The 19,024-nt window shown below is 35.8% G+C and overlaps 1 protein-coding gene across 3 annotated transcripts in view; it reads right to left on the reverse strand.

Moving 5' to 3' along the window:
• Positions 1 to 2,041: 2,041 nt before the first annotated feature.
• Positions 2,042 to 19,024, reverse strand: part of YES1 (YES proto-oncogene 1, Src family tyrosine kinase) — a 57,028-nt gene continuing 40,045 nt past the window's right edge. For all 3 annotated transcript variants that reach the window (XM_031439113.2, XM_031439112.2, XM_031439114.2), the window contains exons 4-12: positions 17,657 to 17,755; positions 15,440 to 15,543; positions 15,197 to 15,346; positions 13,660 to 13,815; positions 13,312 to 13,491; positions 10,387 to 10,463; positions 9,231 to 9,384; positions 6,297 to 6,428; positions 2,042 to 5,423 (exon numbers count right to left, since the gene is read on the reverse strand). In XM_031439113.2, the coding sequence (XP_031294973.1) occupies positions 5,215 to 5,423; positions 6,297 to 6,428; positions 9,231 to 9,384; positions 10,387 to 10,463; positions 13,312 to 13,491; positions 13,660 to 13,815; positions 15,197 to 15,346; positions 15,440 to 15,543; positions 17,657 to 17,755 (1,261 nt within the window). In that variant the 3' untranslated portion in view covers positions 2,042 to 5,214. The remainder of the gene's footprint in view (positions 5,424 to 6,296; positions 6,429 to 9,230; positions 9,385 to 10,386; positions 10,464 to 13,311; positions 13,492 to 13,659; positions 13,816 to 15,196; positions 15,347 to 15,439; positions 15,544 to 17,656; positions 17,756 to 19,024) is intronic.

Consider the following 19,024-nt stretch of genomic DNA (forward strand, 5'->3'; position numbering starts at 1 on the left):
CTTCCTCTATGGATAATTAAGTAAATGTGATTATTTCCCCCCCTAAAAAAAAAAGATGTAAATGAAGCTGGACTGAACTGCTACCCTGTGTATGTGGGAAATCTAGCGTCCCTGCCGGTATCTCTGAAGCACTTGGCGGACCCTCTTCTACCCACCGGTTTCAGGTTCTCCACTTGAATTTCCTCACTACATTTAAACTCTAAAGTCTGAAGTCCACCCCTCCCCATTTTTGTACCTTGCCAACCCTTCTGGACACTCCCCTAATCCCTTTACTTCCCTAAATGCCATCCTCCCAGGGTGTGTAGGTTTGAAGGACAGTTTGTGGTAATAGCAGAGGGCTGATCATGTATCTTATAACTGAACCTTAGATATCTTGTTTCTTGAAGGCCTGTGGGCCATTCCTGCAAGTGGTGGGTTCTCACACTTTATCTAACTTGGCTTTCATTGTTTCATAATTTCCTGAGTACCTCCTTTTCCTTCCATTTCTCCTCTTCTTAGCTCAACAGTCCCACCCCCTCATTCCTATTCGTCTTTCATTCCATTCACTCATTCTTGGAGTGTTACATCTAATCATTTACCAAACATGGTTTACCAATTTTTGAAACATAGAAACTTAATTGAAAAATTCTTAATAGTCCAGTTTATAATTTGGAGTTTTGATTTGGTACATTCTCTCCAGTTAATAAGGTCTTTATGGTAATTTTACATTTAACAGACTACTGTATGTTGCTACTGTACCAAAAATGTTACAGGTTTGCAGACTCTCACTTTAACATAATAACATAAGACTTTCCTATTTTCTACTGATACAGCTATTGGCAGCATGATGGGTGTCAGTCAGGGTCCCAACTGGAAACAGATGACATGCTCAAATTAAAGTAAATCGATGCTATTTACAAAGAGGAGGGCAGGATAGGGGAACAAGAATTAATGCAGCAACTGAAGTTAGTAGAAGCACCCCTCAGGCAGAAAAGATAGGGGACGGGAGCCGTTACCAGTCCCCAGAAGGAAGGGCCACACTGAAAGGAACTTTTCGTTGGAGGACACAACCAGCCCAGTCTCACAGAGGGAACCAGGGGAATAAATACCTTGCCCTCTTTCAGGTTTTCTCTGGTCTTCTGCTAGAGCTCCTTGCAGGCTCAGCCCAAGAGGAATCCAGGGCCAGGGAACCCACTGGTGCATACAGATCAGCCTTCCAGCAGAGTGCGGCTGTGGAGGGACAAACGGATGATACCGGGCAGGCGTTGCTTGTTTTAATCAGAAGTATTCCAGTCTATGTGGACAATCTGAATGTTAATTAATCAGGGCTGTGGTTGTGACAGAAACTCAATTTGATGTCTTAAAAAAAGAAAGAAACTGGAAGGCAGGGAGAAGCTGATTTTAGGGAAATAAATGCTGTTGGGGCACAAGCCGTCTCCCTCATCTCTATGTGTTGCTTTGTTTTATATCTAAGTGAGGACCTGGTCTCCAGCTGCACTGGGGTGGCGTTTTTAGAGCAGTATAATCAGACAAGAGATGAAACTCATCTCCCAACACCACAGAGAAAAAGTCTTGGAGAAGAACTTTACTAAGAGTTGTAAATCAAGATTTGTATAAATGGGATGGGAAAATGGGAAAGACGTTATTTCTCACCAAATTAATTTATAGACATAATGTAATCTTAAACAAAATCTTACCTGAATTTTTTTAAAGTACGAAAAATAAAGTCTAAACTTCATCAAGAATTTGCTAGAATACCAGGATTTTAAAAAAAGATATCACAAAGGCAACCTGCTTAATTATTAAAATGCATTATCAAGTGATTAGTCATTCAAAGTGTTAAACTGATGGATGGCAAGTTAATTGGACAAAAGAGATGTGTCAGCATGCGCATAATTAAGGGAAGAGCCCAAACCAATAGGGTAGGAATGGATTAACCAGTAATTGGTGCTGGGAAAATTAACAGTATGGGAAAAAATCATGCTAGACCTTTAAGTCACATTTCGTACCCAAATAAATTCCAAATGAAATAACGAGTGATGTAAAACACAAAAGCATAAAATATAACAAATGAGATGAATATTTAATCTTACGATGCAAAAGGCTTTTTAAGCATAAAAAAGATTTGACAACAAACAAATGTACAACTTAAATGTCAAAAAATTACACACAAAATTAAAAGGCAAACAGCAAACTAGGAAAACATTCTTAGGTTGAGAAACTATTACTATACTGTATAAAAATATTTAATAAATTTTTACTAAATGATATGTTTGTTGATTAAATGTTACTCTTCTGAAATCATGAGGGTAAAATAAAGCTAATAATTTTAGAAAATATAATAAAGGCAATTAATACTATTACTGTATTAAAAATAACAAATGCTTTTGATTGGCCATTCATAATTTAGTATAATCTAATTTTCATTAAACCTATAACAGAAGTGTAAAAACACAGAAATAAGGCTCACATATGTTTCATTTTTAGAAAATTAAATCCCTTATGATCAAAGTGGTTATTTTACTTTCTATTCTTCAAACAGATTCTCTGAATAGCTTCACTTAAATCACTTAGGTTTCTGTATACAATACATTAAAACTGTAGTTGCTGGTATAATTTTAAAAAAACTTATAAAAATGTCACTCACCTGACACGGAAAATTAACCACAAAAAATGAGTTCAATAATGTTTTGAATTTAATAAAAAATTGATTTAACTCGGCTCAAGAGTTATAACTGAACACTTTGCCCCTGCCAATGGAAGAAGAAACTGAGAATATACTTTGCTTTAAATACCAATTTTTTAAAAACTGATGAGAAATTATGAATGGTAGCTAAAAAGATAAATGAGTGCATTCAATGAGAATTTTTATTTAAATTATCCACAAAACAGTATAATAATACTTTATAAAAATACTCAGATTTAGGCTATCATTACTCATTTAAAAAAGTGTGCTAGAAGGTTGTTTTTGCCAACTTCCTGTTTTGGTAAGGAAAACACATTAAGCTGCTGAAGAAGAAAAGCTGTTGGAAAAAAATCTCCAAATGTACAAAGTTGTTTATTTTTCTCAGCAATTTAAAAATACATAACCATTCAAACTGAATACACATTAAGTTAGTGTTTTATTTTCTAACTATACAATTGGTATTATAATGAACTGCTCCATTCAGTTAAAACCTAATGAATACCATCAACTTTTTCTGGCTTATTTTTTTGAAGAGAATTAGTACATAAATGTGTAATTTTATCCTTTTTTGAAATGTTTAGAAAAATTGTAGTATTATAGTTCACACAAAGCCCTTTAAAAATCTGATGTCACAGGTTGTAGAAGTTAAAGGTAAGTGATGCGGGCAGTCTTCTCAGGAAGACCCTCTTGGAAGAGGGACTCAATACTAAGCAGGTTACGTAAACATAAGAAACCACCACAACTTTTAGTACCAGAACTGCTGCCAACCTGCATGAAGTTCATCTGTCACATTTTAAAATGGTGTGAATTTCAGTATAAATACCACAGCACAGAACTGTAAATTTAATGACTGAATCAGGTAAGTGATGGTAGTTAGAAACAATATTCCTAAAATATTGGGACCTGATATGTTGCTTTATTTAAAGTGTGACTATAAAAGAGAATATTTTAAAACATAAATACCAGACTGTAATTTGTCAGATTCAGTTCCTTTGCGAGATTCTTAAACTAACAACACTGCTATTCAAATTCATATTTTGGTATTTTCTTTTTGAGTTAGTCATAAAAATCAGCATTATTCGGTATATTTCACTTCTGCACTTTAAATGGGCAAAAACTGTCCCCTCCACTTTTGCCACTGTTATTATTCTGAATATGTTTTCCTCCCCAAATCAACTAAATTCTAAAAGGGAAATGACCATCATTAAGTATATTTAAAACGTGAATGTAGGTTCAAACGTGGATTTGAAAACTGGACTTTTAAAAATGTTTTGCATAAAAGCTCTATCACTGGAATTAGTGGGAAGCCTTAACGTAGCTATTTTGAGGCTACAGCACTCATTTAGTGTTTATGTTAAGAAAGATTAGTTTCATAGTCATACCTTATAACTCTTAAACTCTCAGAAAATAGATAAGTGAGGAGCTCTGAGTGCCAGCAAAGCCATTTTGTCAGTCCGTAACATCAGCATTAAACATAACATTCCATCGCTCTCTCTGTAAAACTTTCACATTTTCTTTTCTCATATCTCTTTTAAATACATTTTCCTCTGTTAGTCTATATTCAATATGAGCAAAAGTGCATTCAAGTCCCTGATCTACTGATATCTTACATCTGCGGCACCCACCGTCGTAAGTCTATACTAGGAGTATCGCATAGTACCAGTCTGTTTTCCGAAGAGGCTTGTTTAAATGCTGGGTTTATTTTTCCATGCTACCTAAAGATTAAAAGTTTTCCCCGTGGATTGGATAGTACAATTTCAATTATATATTGCCTTAAAAAAAAAAACGGTCAATGCAACCTTATAAAAGATTAACTCAATTTCTAGTTACCTTCATTACTTTAAACTGAGCTATTCAGAAAATGATAAAGTGAAAAATTTCTCCTACTTTCCAGTTCCATGAGTATACTGAGTATTAACATAGTGCATTATACTTTCAGATTCCACTGCTGTCGTCTAATTTAATCAAGTTTCAGATGCTGTTTATATTTCTTTTTGCTTCTAAAAACGTGGCCCATTTCCATGCAAAAGGAGGCATATATTAAGATTGCAATATTAACTGTTCAACTTAGAAAAAACTTCTGAGAATAATAAATGCAAGAAATTTTAAAAACCTGGAATGGAATTGTTTGGTCCCGTGAAATTCCTTAATTTTAGATTTTATTATGGTGTAACTCCTTTAATCTCCTTTTGTACAGTGATTGAAAATTTTCTCTTAATTAAGAGTTTGGGGATAAAAGCAAGGAAGTGATTTACCAACAGTAGCTTCGTTGCTCTTCAGTGTCATGCTATCACTCACACTGTCGTCAGTATCTTAACTATACTTTCTTTGGACCCTGAAATAAGTTGGAAAATTCATCATTGATACTTTAGTGTTTAACACTTGGGAAAAAAAAAGTGGTTTTGTGCAACCATATCTGGAATTCCAGTTTACCATCAAAAACATGCAGAGTGAAGATTTTCTTCTTTTGATTCCTGTACGTAGTGAGGAAGTCTACACAAGTTCTTTACATTTTGGCAGAGTTATGCATATAAAATAGGCTTCTTGGATTATAAATTTTCTCCTGGCTGGTACTGTGGCTCTGTAGCAGTGAAGTAGTCTTCCAAGAAGGACTGGATATATTCAAATGTTGGTCTTTCATCAGGGTCCTTCTTCCAACAAAGATTCATCAGCTCATGCAGGGACTCTGGACAGCCTTGAGGGCAAGGCATCCTGTACCCTCGTTCCACCTGCTCCAGGACTTCGCGGTTTACCATACCTAACGCACAGGAGCCAAACATCAAAAACAGTGACGCCAAACACCACTAGCAAAACAGAACAAATTCCCTAACCACTAACTAATTCGGAGTATACAGAGTTTATTTAGTGAAACGATTCTTTCAACAAAGAAATAAAGTAAATTTTAAGTGTCAAAGTACATCAACAAAGGCTTAGAAAATGCTAATCTGTTTCAGCATATCTAATTTTTTCCATTCCACTTAAAATCTTGCTTCTAACACTAATGCCTTCAAAAGCCAACCTCATTTGACTAATGAGAATTTACATTTCTGCTTTGAGGTACTGAAACTTTCTGTTATTAAAAGTTCGTAATGACCAAATTCGGGCTAATGAACAGTGGCAAGACAGGGTCTGAAAGAACTTTCCAACAGGAATTCAGAAGAAAGAGTTCCAGTCCTGGTTTTGCCAAATATACTAATTATGTTACTTTGTATGAAGTTACTTCCTTGAAAGAGTTTCCTTATCTAATGTCAACGGTTTGACTTTCTCCACGTTATTACACAGCTCCTTCCTTGTATTCCTGTGTAACCCCTCCCACCCCATGAGCAGCTCACCCTGTGCTATCACAGGCTAAGCATACCCTCAGTTACTCGGGGGACGGGGGGACAAGGGGAAGGAGAGGACCTAAGATACATGTGCACTTATCACCTGAGAGAAAGGAGAGATTAAAAAGTCCTTTTAGAAAATGCCCATCTCAAGGACTGGACTCTCATACTCTCACAGACCACTCCTCATCCAATGCCAAAAAAAAGAGGGAGGGAGGGAAGAAGAGACAGAAGAGAAAATAAAGGCCTTTTTTCCACATTACATTTTTGCTCATAATGAACTCTGGTTACCTGAAGTGCAAGCTTACCTGGATACGGCACTCTGCCCTTTGTTACCAGCTCTGTTTGTAGAATTCCAAACGACCACACATCAGACTTTATTGTAAATCGACCATATAGTGCAGCCTCAGGAGCTGTCCATTTGATTGGAAATTTTGCACCTAAAACGGTATTGACAATCTTGCTTCAGTAAATTGTTTCTTATTTGTGTAAATATGGCATAAGCAGGGGTAATTTTTTGTCAATTTCCCTTTGTATATGTCTTCAATACCAAATTCTTCAAAATGACAAGATACACGGGAAAAACTTAATATTTAAAACTTACATTAAAATAAATCACACCTCTTCCTGATAAGATATTCAATGACATAAAAAAAGAGAATGGCTGGTGGGGATAGAAAACTATTAAAGAAAATAGAGGTAGAAACTCTAAGAAGCAACCAAAAAAAAAAAAAAAAAGGATTACAGGATCTCTAACTTTTAAGTCAGCTCTCAGTAGCTATCACTGTTTGTTGATGGGGGCATACTCTGCTGATTCTAACGTCTAATGGTTTTCGACCATAATCTCCTTTCTATTTAATGATACCTCTCTGGAAAATTTTATTGTACCATCATTTTAAAACGTCTATATTAACTTACTCAAATATTTAGTGTATGCTTTTTATGCACACTATACTAATCATTACAGGAGACATAAAAACATAGCCTGTGACATATATATACTTACAGTGTAAATAAGATTATAGGTGTCTTACATACTTGAAGTTATTTATATGTTTGTATATAATGTTGTAAAATAGTTCTTTAAATGTTCAAACAAAAGATCAATTTTAATCAGCACAATCACAAGAAGTTTCATTTAAAAAGTAGCAGCTAATAATGGAAAATAATCTGAAAATATGGGTGTGTATATATATATATATATATATATATGTATAACTGAATCGCTTTGCTGTAACCTGAAAATAACATTGAAATCAACTACACTTCAATTAAAAAAATAAAAATTTTTAAAAAGTGGCAGCTAAGTTTAGCCTTAAAGAATGGTTAGAACTTTTACAGATGAAGATTAAAGACTAGGAAGATATTCCAGCTGGAGGGAAAGGCAGGAAGTTATGGAGACTGACAAGAAAGCACTGCACTGAAGGCAGGGCTCCTCCACCTGGCAGTGCTGGCATTCGGGGCTGGGTAATTCTCTGCTTGCTGGGGGCTAGCTTGTACTTGGCAGGATGTTTAGTGGTATGCCTGGCCTCCGCCCAGTAGATGCCAGAAGCAACCTCCCAGACAACCGAAAATGTCAAGATGTTGCCAAATGTCCCCTGATTGAAAACCTGGGAATTAGGGCAATAGTTCCCAGTGGTCTGTATACCAATGTGGTCAGTGACAAAAATACACAGTCTGTGAAAAAAAGAAAAAAGATTACCTAACAATTCACAAAGCTGAAATCATTCATTTTTAAGTATGTCCCTTATTCTGAGATTACATCCTTCGTATTGTGCAGTGTTCAAATGCTCTTTTATGAAATGATGGTAATAGTAGATAGCTGGGAGAAGATTTAGCATACCTACTAAATGAACTTTCAATAACCTTTGCACTGGTCTTACTAGTTTGTATTGAAATAGTTTGCTCATAATCTGGTCTCAGACAGCTGTCATGAGCTCCTTGATGGCAAGAATCATGCCCTCATGCCCAGCACGTGGGAACTCAAATGTCTGCTAAAGGTAAGCTGGCACTAGACAGGAGATGCTGAGGGCCAAAGCACCTTTTTGTGTAGGCATGGAGGACTGAAGGTTTCATCACGATGGACCACCCACCTGGTGACCTGCACTGGGCCTCAGCTACTCTCTGCCTGTCAAAGTTACACTCTCCTCAAAGTCCTGTTCTTCAGCCATCATCTCCGTGAAGTCTTTCCTTTTCTCTCCACTTTCCAACAGTATTTTCCATACACTCTTCTGACATTAATTACATAAGAACTTGCTTTATAGTTATTTATATATAGGTCTACCTTACCAATTAAAATGCAAACTCTGGAGCAGAGGGTATAGCTCAGTGGTAGAGTGCATGCCTAGCATGCACAAGGTCCTGGGTTCAATCCCTAGTTCCTCCATGAAAAAAATAAAGAAGTAAGTAAACTTAATAACCTCCTCCTGAAAAAAAAAAACTTTAAAATGTAAGCTCTAGTATTTACTGAGCACCCACTATGTTAAGTAGTATTAGGCACTATACATCTATTACTTCATTAAAGTTTCACAATAATTTTGAAAAATAAGTATTACCATCTAATCTTTACAAATGAGGAGACTGAAGCCCAATCAAAAAGGTTAATTTAGTTGAAATCTCTAGGCTAATAGGAGGTGAAACGGGGATTCAAAAACCCATACTCTTTCCATATGCGTGTATTATGTGTCCATAAAATGTGTACTGAACAAAGATTTTAGAGACGCCAAAAAAAAAGAATCAATCTGTTAATCTCTGTAAGTTCCTTTCCCTCACACTTTACAGTGTCAATCTTGTTTTTATTTACTATAATTTTATATACGTTAAAGAATTATTGTAAGTCTAGCATAGAAATAGTTTCCAAAGCCGTTATAAAATCTTATGCTACTTCTTAATATATTAGCTTCTAGTCCTTAGTGTAGTAAGATCTGGATGGTTCTGAAGTTTGTTTCAAAAGGAATTTTAAAATGTTTCTCATTTGTTGGCATGCCAAAAGAAGGGTACTGCTTGCTAGATTTATAATGCAAAGTACACCCACAGCTAGGTTCCTCCTTGGGGGAAATAACTACCAGAAAGCCATGGTATTATGTATTGTGTATAATTTTATGAGTAAAAATGTTTCTATGACTCTTCTGAGCAGACCTAGAGCAGTTCTTCTTATTCTGTAAAACCCTGAATATTCAAAAGAATGGTAAGAAAATCCATTAAAAATTAGGTAACAGGCATTTATTAAAAAGTCATTTTACCTTGTCTTGCTGTATATTCATTATCTTCAATTAGCCTTGCTAAGCCGAAATCTGCTATTTTGCACACAAGATTTTCTCCTACAAGAATATTAGCAGCCCGAAGATCTCGATGAATATAGTTCATTCTTTCAATATATGCCATACCATCAGCAATCTTGGAAAGAACAAAAAAGACATGATACAAAGGGAAGGAGGGAGAGGACAATTCTGGTTAATGTTAAGTGAGATCATATATATAATCATTTTGCTTGGAAAAAAAACTGTAATGGGGCATAGACTAGCAGATAATAAGAAAAAAATTAATGAAGCAGAAGGGAGAGGAAGATAAGGAGGGAGGCGGGGAGGGGAAAGGAGATGGGAGGAGAAACAACAGCAGAGATGGTATGTGGCCCACAAAGCCTAAAACATTTATCTGGCCCTTTACAAAAACAGTTTGTCGGCCCTACTGCAGAGGGACTCGGAGCCTTGAGCTCAGGTGCTGGACGAGGCTTGACATATGCTCAAGTCTCACATGTACAGGCTTTTGGTATAAAGCTTCTCTAAACTGCTAGATTCTGTGGACATCTGGACACTTACTAAGAAACGAGTCTTAGAACCAACGTGTCAACTGAAGCCAATAAAAGGTCCCTTGAATACCTACCACACATCTGAACAGAAACTTTTAATAATTTTCATTTATATTTAAAAACAAAAATTCAGGAGAGTAAAACTATCCCATCTTTAACTGTATACTGCTGTCTTAATTCTTGTTTTGGACTGTATTAAATAAAAAATTCAGCATATATTTTAGATTTCTAATTTTCCTTTGGGACAGCAATCATTCATTGTCTTAGAATTTGTCTACTGAAATGTAAATGCATACAAATTTTACACTTATGGATGCATATGCTCCTGAAAGGCCATATGATACAGGGCAGCACTGTACTGAGAGTTACGTACCTGGTTCTAATACTAATAACTTATATGAATTTTAGATACCTGCGTCCTCAGACACTAGATTGTAACACACGGAGATCAGGCCAGACTGTCTGTAATGTACCTCCCAGCCTAAAACTCCATGGTTTCGCTATATAAACAATAGTCTTGTACTAAGATGAGTTTAGATTTTTAAAGTACACTTGAAATTCAGACTGACACATGGGTAACACAGAAGTACCTGAGCAGCCATATCAACCAGCTGTGGGAGCTTCAAATACTTTCCATCCCCCTCCTTCAGGAAATCTAATAAGCTCCCTATAAGAGACAGCAAGACACTTATGAAAAACAGCAAATCTTAAGTAAGAAGTGCAACAAACATTCCCTTACCTCCAAACAAATCAACACATCACAATACGAAACTTCAGCTTTTTATTATTCAATATTTTTTTTTGCAACTTTGGAATTTCTGAATAATTATCTTTAAAATTCTAGAAGGGGGCCCGTAACTGAAAGGAAAATGCCATCATCTCACCAGGTTACAGGCATTCTTTCCTTGTTTGCTTTGATCAACATCAGTCCCAATTTTTAGTCAAAAACTACTTATTATTTATAACTTAGATGATTGATTCCTTGAATATGTGTAAGCACATCTGACTGTCCTTTATGATTGGATTACCGCATTCTGTTGATTGTTATTTTGTGGTTGGCTTTACTCCTTTGATAATTATGTAAGTTTAAAAAGCTAAAGCTCTCAACTGTTCTTAGAAACAATGAGCAGTACACATGTAAACTAAAAAAACATATGTGCACTATATTGTGTATATGTATTTACATGCAATATATTGTATGTGTAGTCAAATTGTAACAATTCTACCTAATAAAGCTGAAAAATGGAAAGAAAATAAAGCTAGTTAAATTCATGTTAAGTTAAAAACACATAAATACTGTTAACAAGTAAATACATATTAGAAAATGTGTATCAACAATAAAACAGAGATGGAAAAGGTAAACAAGCACCAGCTTCAAAACTGAGGTTACCTGTGAGGGAAATGTGCCCAAAGGAGCCTGAAAGGAGAACGGGCTCAAGGAGGGGTGAAAACAAGGACTTGACAGATTTTTAACATGTGGTTTCCTTAGTAGAAAGAGCTGAAGCAAATATGACAAAACGTAAACATTAGTTAAATTTGGATGGTAGGGCATGGGTGTTATGGTATCCTTTGTATGTCTGGAATATTCCTTAGTTTAATAAGAGTAAAATGGCTAGTTATGAAGTAAAGACAGGGCACACTGTCTGTTCTTTGAAAAATTTTGGCTGTGAAGGGGAGTAAAAGGTCAAGAGGATTCAGTGAAAAGCAGATGTGGGACAAAGGGAGTTTCCTTTTTAAATGAAAGGAAGGATGGAGAACACAGTAAAGGAATCGTCCTTAAACAGAAGAAGAGACACTTTTTTTTCTTAGCCTGCAAGACAGACTGATGTCATATAAATTTTCTGCATGACAACGTGGAATGTACAGAAAGAAGCAAAGGATACAGTTCTTTGTTCTGGGATTTAGAATCTAGATAAGGTGCTGTGGTCAGTTCACAAAGCAGAACATCATTCAGTGTAATGATAATTGCCTGAAATAGTGCAAAAAGCTGCAGTGCATAGAAACCCAGGACTGGAATGTGTCATTGTGACAATTCTTTCTCTGATCTTTAACCAATTTCAAGAAATCCTCCCCCTCCTTTATATGTTCCTTATATCCATTTAACAGAGCATTCTGGGTCATAACAGTGAATCTGAACCTTTTTTTGGGGTCATGGATTATTTTGAGAATCTGATGAGAACTATGGACTCTCTAGAAAAACACACGTAAGTATGCAAAAACTGACAGAGAACTTCAGGGGAAGTTCATGGACCCTTCAGAGGGTCCATGAAAATTAACTCATCAGGTTAGGTCTTTTCTCTCCATATTCAGTGTAAGTTAGTTAGATGGCTTCATTTCTTTGATACCTTATAATACTATTAGAGTGACATATATTAGAAGCAGTCGATACATTTTAATTGTTAATAATTTCTAGGACATTCTGATTATAGAGAAAACATACGAGGCAATGAATTTAGATGGATTATGGAGGGCCAAATGCTAAGTACCTGAACAGCAAGATGAGGAGTTAGAGTTTAAAACTAGAAGAGGCATTTTGATCTTGTGTGCTAAATCTCCCTCCTAGAAATAATCCTAACCTAGCAATCTGACAACACAAACTTCTACCATGTTCCCAATTAAATACTTCTTGAAGCCAATATACAAAGTGAAATGGACCATTAGCTGCATCTCCATTACATACTTACACTATCATATCCTGATTTAAACTTCCTCCTTGTCCCTTTTCTCCCTTCTAGCTCAGCTGATACACTGACACAGGATATCTGGCAGCTGTTTGAAGCAGAGATTCCTTCCCCAAAGTGCTATGTGCTTTAGGTAATGTTCTGACTATCAATTAGTAGGCTATGCCAATTCTTAAACTTCTGGTTTCTCTGTTCCTTTTGGAGGGAAATTTTTTCTTATAGCAAATGTGGAGCTTGTAGTTGGTCCTGTCACCACTAGATGGAACCACATCGTTGGCCAAGATGGACTACTGCAGAGGACAGACACCACATGATACTGAAGATCCCACCTTGGGGCCTGGGGTTTGGGAGAATGGAGACATTTCAGTTGATGGCAGTGGAAAAAAGAAGTTCCTAGGAATCTTGAGTGAGATGATGTTTATATTAAAATTAGATAAAATTAATTACCTTAACTTTACCTGATTTCTTTGCTTTAGTACTAAAGATACAAATACTTTCTGATTGCATTCTTTTAATTTAATTAATGCAAATCCTTTTTTTTTTTAAACCTTCCCAGCTATTCCACTGCCTTTAGTCAAATGGAATGAAGGACTACTGACTTTCAAAAAAAAATCCAGTGCCATATTTTCCTTTTAAACTCTGTACTATCCTCTAGAATAACTGGAGCTAATTAATAACTATTCCATTAAACAAAATGTCAGATTTCCTCTTTTCAAATGTCTACATAAAAATCTTAAATTAGAAAATACTACACAATTAAAATCTATATGCATAAAAATAGAAAGACTTAAAATTTATTAACATGACCACCATGAGATACTAATATACACGTACCTTTGGACATAAATTCAGTGACAATGTAAATTGGCTCTTCAGAAACAACAGCATATAGTGGAACAAGTTTATCATGTCTCAATTTTTTCATTATCTGAGCCTCCTGAAGAAAAGCTTCTGGCATCATTGTACCTGGTTTTAGTGTTTTGATTGCTACTTTTGTGGTTCCATTCCACGTTCCTAGAGAAACAACACACATTTCACTCTTTTAATCTACATTTTAAGGGATTTATAACAAACTTCAATGAGCAGCAATTACCTTAAACATTTCAATACATCTTAGCATAAATTGTGGCATTTTAATCTATTGCTAAACATGACAGAAAAACAAAAGTCCAGTCTTCTTACCCATCCATACTTCACCAAAACATCCTTGTCCCAGTTTAACCTCTAGCCGCAAAGATTCTCGAGGGATTTCCCAGGCATCTTTCGCTAGACCTTGAGTCTGGGGTTTCACAGTTGGACACACAGTTGTTAACTTATGGCATAAACCATCAGCATGTTCTAGATAAATGAAATAAACTACACTGTAAAATGAATTACTTACAAAAATTAACATACAGTTGTACCACTGTTTTAAAGTTTAAATTATAGGACACGAAAACAAAAGCATGTTTTGCCAGTTTTATTAACAAAAGCACAAACACACAAAGGGAGCTGCATAAAAGAAGCAAAACATACAAGTAGGGGAACGTTAAATACATTTTTAAAGTTATTATTTATTGAAAACTTATTATGTGCCATTATGGCCCAGCTACTGTGCTAATTCAGCACTTTTATAAATATATCATATAAATTAATGAGTCTTGGAAAGCTTAAGTAACTTTTTCAAGGTCACCCAGTAAGTAGGTACTGGAGCTGGGTTTCAAACCCTAGATCTGGCTGCCTCCCTAGTTCCACTTCCCACCAAAGAGAATGCTACCCTTAACTGTTATTTCTAATAACCACTAGTATAAGTAGCACACAGAAAATCAAGGAAAAAGTTCTTTATTTAGAGGACTGATTTTTAAATAAAGGAGACACAAAAACAGGGAACCCCAATTCATAACCGGCCTGACTTGTGAATTCTGCTTGGATGATCTTTCTTATCGTGAACGTGACACGTTCCATTCCATTCTCAACAAGCAAGCACACACATCCACATTCTAACCAGGGCAATTACAACTGATGCCACTGCTTGGTAGTATGTTTAATCAGTGTCAACACTGGTGACTGACATGATAGACTCGGTTTGCAGCTAGTTGTCACTGAAGAAGAAATTATCATGAAAACTTCTCCTCCACTAGTATTGATCATTTAAAGACTTTCAGATGCATTCATGTATCAAATTGGCAATTAAAAATTCTGAGACAGAAGACTCTAATACTGAATACTTCTCAAAGTTCCTTGAAAGACTCATGAATGTCTATAGCTGCTATAGGTTAATTTTCCATGAAAAGAAAAATGCATCCTCAGATCAAATTTCATTGGATTTACACTTTAGGAAGTCTTATGTGGTCCAGCCCATGCTGAGGAAGGTAACCCAGCAGGACATCTGATACAACTTTTTAAGCGTTCAGTTTTACCTACTTAATAAGTGTCCCCTAAATAAAGTATTTGCTTTTTATTTATTGTCACATCTATTTGGTATTCAGTTGTTATGAAATGGAACCCCGTGTAAACACTACACCAGTAAGATATAAGGACTCAAATAACAACAGTCCAGCGCATCATCCAAGAATTCAGGTAGTAAGTATTACCTGTTCCTCATTTTAAAACTAGAATATATTGGACATGTATTGTGTGTAAAGTGTGTGCTAAACCTTAAGAGACATGAAGACATGGATTCTGTCCTCGTAAAACTGAACATGAGGAAATAATTTTCATCTCTGAAATATTCACATACCTGTGTAGTGCTTTACCAATTTCTGCAGAGTATCAAATTGTGCTCTGGTTGTGATATAGTATCCACCATTGTCAAGCTTCCTAATTTTGTAGTGTTTCACATTGTCACCTCTCACCTCATCCCAATCACGAATAGAGAGGGAGTAAGCACCTGGAGGGGAAAATGAACACTTCTGCTAGACTGTTCTCAAAATACGGCTCAAGAAAATCTGTGTACTTCCATTAACATTAACAGCATTCATACCTTTAGTAGTTTCACTCTCTCTGACTAAGAAAATACCTCGCTGGTTCCCAGGATTCAGAAGTAATCTTTCAGCGTCTTTTCTCCCCATTTTGCCAAAATACCATCTGGGGAAATAAAAAGAGTAGTGTTCTGAGTTAGAAAGGTGTAAACATCAGAAAAATCATACACAGATATGAACAAGGATGGAGCGGGACAGGCAGGATGACAAAGAGCAGCTACAGAGCACAGCTTTAAAATACAGCAGGACAAAACAGAAGACCTGTATTTCTTAAATAAGAATACTGAAAACATTACTGCCAGAATATACTCTGTCACAGTATTTTCACATATTAACTGCTCAACATGTCTCTCAAACTCTACCTGGCAGTCACGGGAACAGTAAATGCACAAGGAAAGGCAGCAATGACAGACACTTTTTAGTCAAAGACAGGTAAAAAATACTAAGATTATAGTGGGAAGAACAGAAGTGGTTCTCTGGCAACAGAGAATACAGTGTGATCATCTGTATTCAGTAAGATGCAAGTAAATCACATCCAAATTATTAGGACCTGTAAATTAGTGTGGGTTTGATTTAATATAGTTTTGTGAAGAAAAATGACAATTTTTGCTGTGGAGGAGCCACAGAAAGGCAAAAGAACAAAATGGAAAGTAACAAATGCCAAAGCAGAGCAGTCATGGGGATAAATTACATGTCATTAATAAAAGCAAACAAACACCTACTGTGTGCAAGGTACTGTGTAACGTGCTGTGATGTGAAAATGTAGTAGTATTTACGGATCTCCGATAAATCTGCTTTGACGTAAAAGTATAGGCATACTTTATTTTATTGTGTTTTGCTTTGTTGCACTTCAAGGATGCCGTCTTTTTAAAAATTGAAGTTTTGTGGCAATCCTGCTTCAAGTAAGTCTACCAGCACCATTTTCTAACAGTCTGCTAACTTCATGTCTCTGTGCCACATTTTGCTAAGTCTTACGATATTTCACTTTCATTATTATATTTGTTATGGTGATCTGTGATCAGTGACCTTTAATGTTACTATTGTAACTGTTGTGGGGCGCCACCAACTGTGCCCGTATAAGACAACGGACTTAGCTGATAAATGCTGGGTGTGATCTGACTGCTCCACTGACTGGCTTTCCCCATCTCTCTCCCTCTCCTCGGGCCTCCCAATTCCCTGAGACACACAATACTGAAATTAGGCCAGTTAATAACCCTACAATGGTCTCTAAGGGCTCAAGTGAAAGGAAGAGTCAATCAATGCATCATTGTTTTATTTTAAGAAACTGCCACAGCCACCCCAACTTCAGCAACCACTGCCCTGATCAGTCAGCAGCCATCAATGTGGAGGCAAGACCTTCCACCAGGAAAAAGATTATGCCTTGCTGAAGGCTCAGATGATGGTGAGCATTTTTCAGCAATAGAGTATTTTTAATTACGGTATATATACCTTTTTTTTTTGACATAATGCTATCACACGTTTAACAGACTACAGTATAGTGTAAACATAACTTTTATACGCACTGGGAAACTGACCCACTTTGCTGTAGTGTTTGTTTTACTGTGGTGGTCTAGAACCAAATCCCTAATATCTCTTAAGTATGCCTATACTATGCCACTGAAGGTGAACTTTAACTTTTTAAAAGTTGCAAGAATGGTACACAGAACTCCCTCCCATATGCCCTCCAGCCAGGTTTCTGTTAACATTTTGCTTTGTCATATTCTCTTTCCCTGTGTGTGTATTTTCTTCTCAACTGAACTGAATGACAGTAAGTTGCAAACACGCTGAATCATTACCCCTAAAATACTTCAGTGTGTACTTCCTAAAACACAAGGATACTCTCCTACATAACCCCGGAGCAAGCACCTCAGACAAGAAATTAACACTGATGCAATAACATCAACTGAGGGCACATTTTTGAAGTGACAGAGTCTACAGAATAGAAAAAGGGCTAATATAATTTTTTAAAGTGAAAAAATAAAAGACAGGGACTAGGCATAATGCAGTACTACAAATGCAGACTCATTTATGATCCTACTGTAGGCAAATACTATGGCATTAATTATTAACTTTCAAGTAACATCTCTTATTAATATGATACATTAGCTGTATTAAGACTGGTATGTAATTGTGTATGTGTAAAGTTGTGGCTAAGCAGAATGTGCATTAAAACATTTTAAAAATCAAAGTAATTAATAAAATATGAAGTAGTGCCATACTCTTCTGCCTGGATGGAATCTGCAGGGGCTACATAATTGCTGGGGATGTAGCCATTCTTTCCTGTAGCAATTGATCTTGCTTCCCACCAGTCTCCTTCCCTGCAACACGCAAAACAACAATCACCACGATGTAGAGGACGGCTTAGGACACCGTCTCTGCAGTGCTGTCTCGTATTTGACGCAGACGGGAGGTATTACTCATTGATGCATTCATTTGATCAAGAATTAAACTCGAAGAATGGTATTAAAAAATTCATTACATGAATTATGGGAATAAGGCTAACTAAAATCCCAACTGTGTATTTCTGCTCCAAACAAACCAAAAAAAAACCCCTAAAAAAAAAAGACAAAAAAAAAAAAATCCCACTTTAATTTTAGTCATAAGATCTTTTTACATAACTCTTTCAACCCAAGACAATTAACTATACCGAATAAAACAATTTGAAAATTAAATCTTTCATATTACTCAGTTTTGATTAAATGTTTTATTCTTTTAAAGCTTTACTGAGATATAGTTTGCATACCATAAAATTTCTCCATTGAAGATGTACAATCTAGTGGGTTTTAATGTTTAGAGTCCTGCAACCACTACCATTATCAATTTTAGAACATTTTCATCACCCCAGAAATCCTGTGCCCACTAAGAGTCTCTCCCCAGCCTATTCCTCACCCACCATTTCCAACCACTAACCTGCTTTTCTGTTTCTATGGACAGGTCTCTTTTGGAGGCATTTTATATAAATGGAATCACACAATATGTGATCTTTTTGACTGGCTTCCTTTACTTAGCATAATTTTTTTAGCACTTATCAATTGTTTATTTTTTTTATTGCTAAATGATTTCCTTTTTAACAGTGCAAAAAATTACAATGTTCCTTTTTAGTCATTTTAGGGGGAAAAAAATCCAGATGGCCCTAGAACTCCTGTAGCCAAAAGATTAGCAACAAGCAATAATCATAATAAATTTAATTTCTGGAATAAAGGATATTTACAAAAATGTTACCCATGAATATCCATATAAGACTAACATCAGTTCAGAACATGAGAACTACATGTAGTTTGTAATATTTAAGCCTGACTTTTCCAAAATTAACGTGAAAGGAGCAGATATTAACACCCTGTAATGAGGAAGACATACATACATGGTTCTGCTAGTAAAGATTAAATCCATGTTTTGCTTCACCAGAGGTAAGTATTGAAAATATTTTGTCTACATTAAAGTTTTATAAACGCTTAAGGTGAATTTGCTCTCTAAAAAATGAAATGGAAAATCCTTTTGGTAATTCAAATGTTTACAAACTCATACACTTGGCTTGTAGCTTCCTAGTATATATTAAGTACTTTCAGATATACAAACTAGAAACTTTG

The sequence above is a fragment of the Camelus dromedarius genome, chromosome 32 (genome assembly GCF_036321535.1).
Source record: "Camelus dromedarius isolate mCamDro1 chromosome 32, mCamDro1.pat, whole genome shotgun sequence".
Taxonomy (NCBI): Eukaryota; Metazoa; Chordata; class Mammalia; order Artiodactyla; family Camelidae; genus Camelus; species Camelus dromedarius.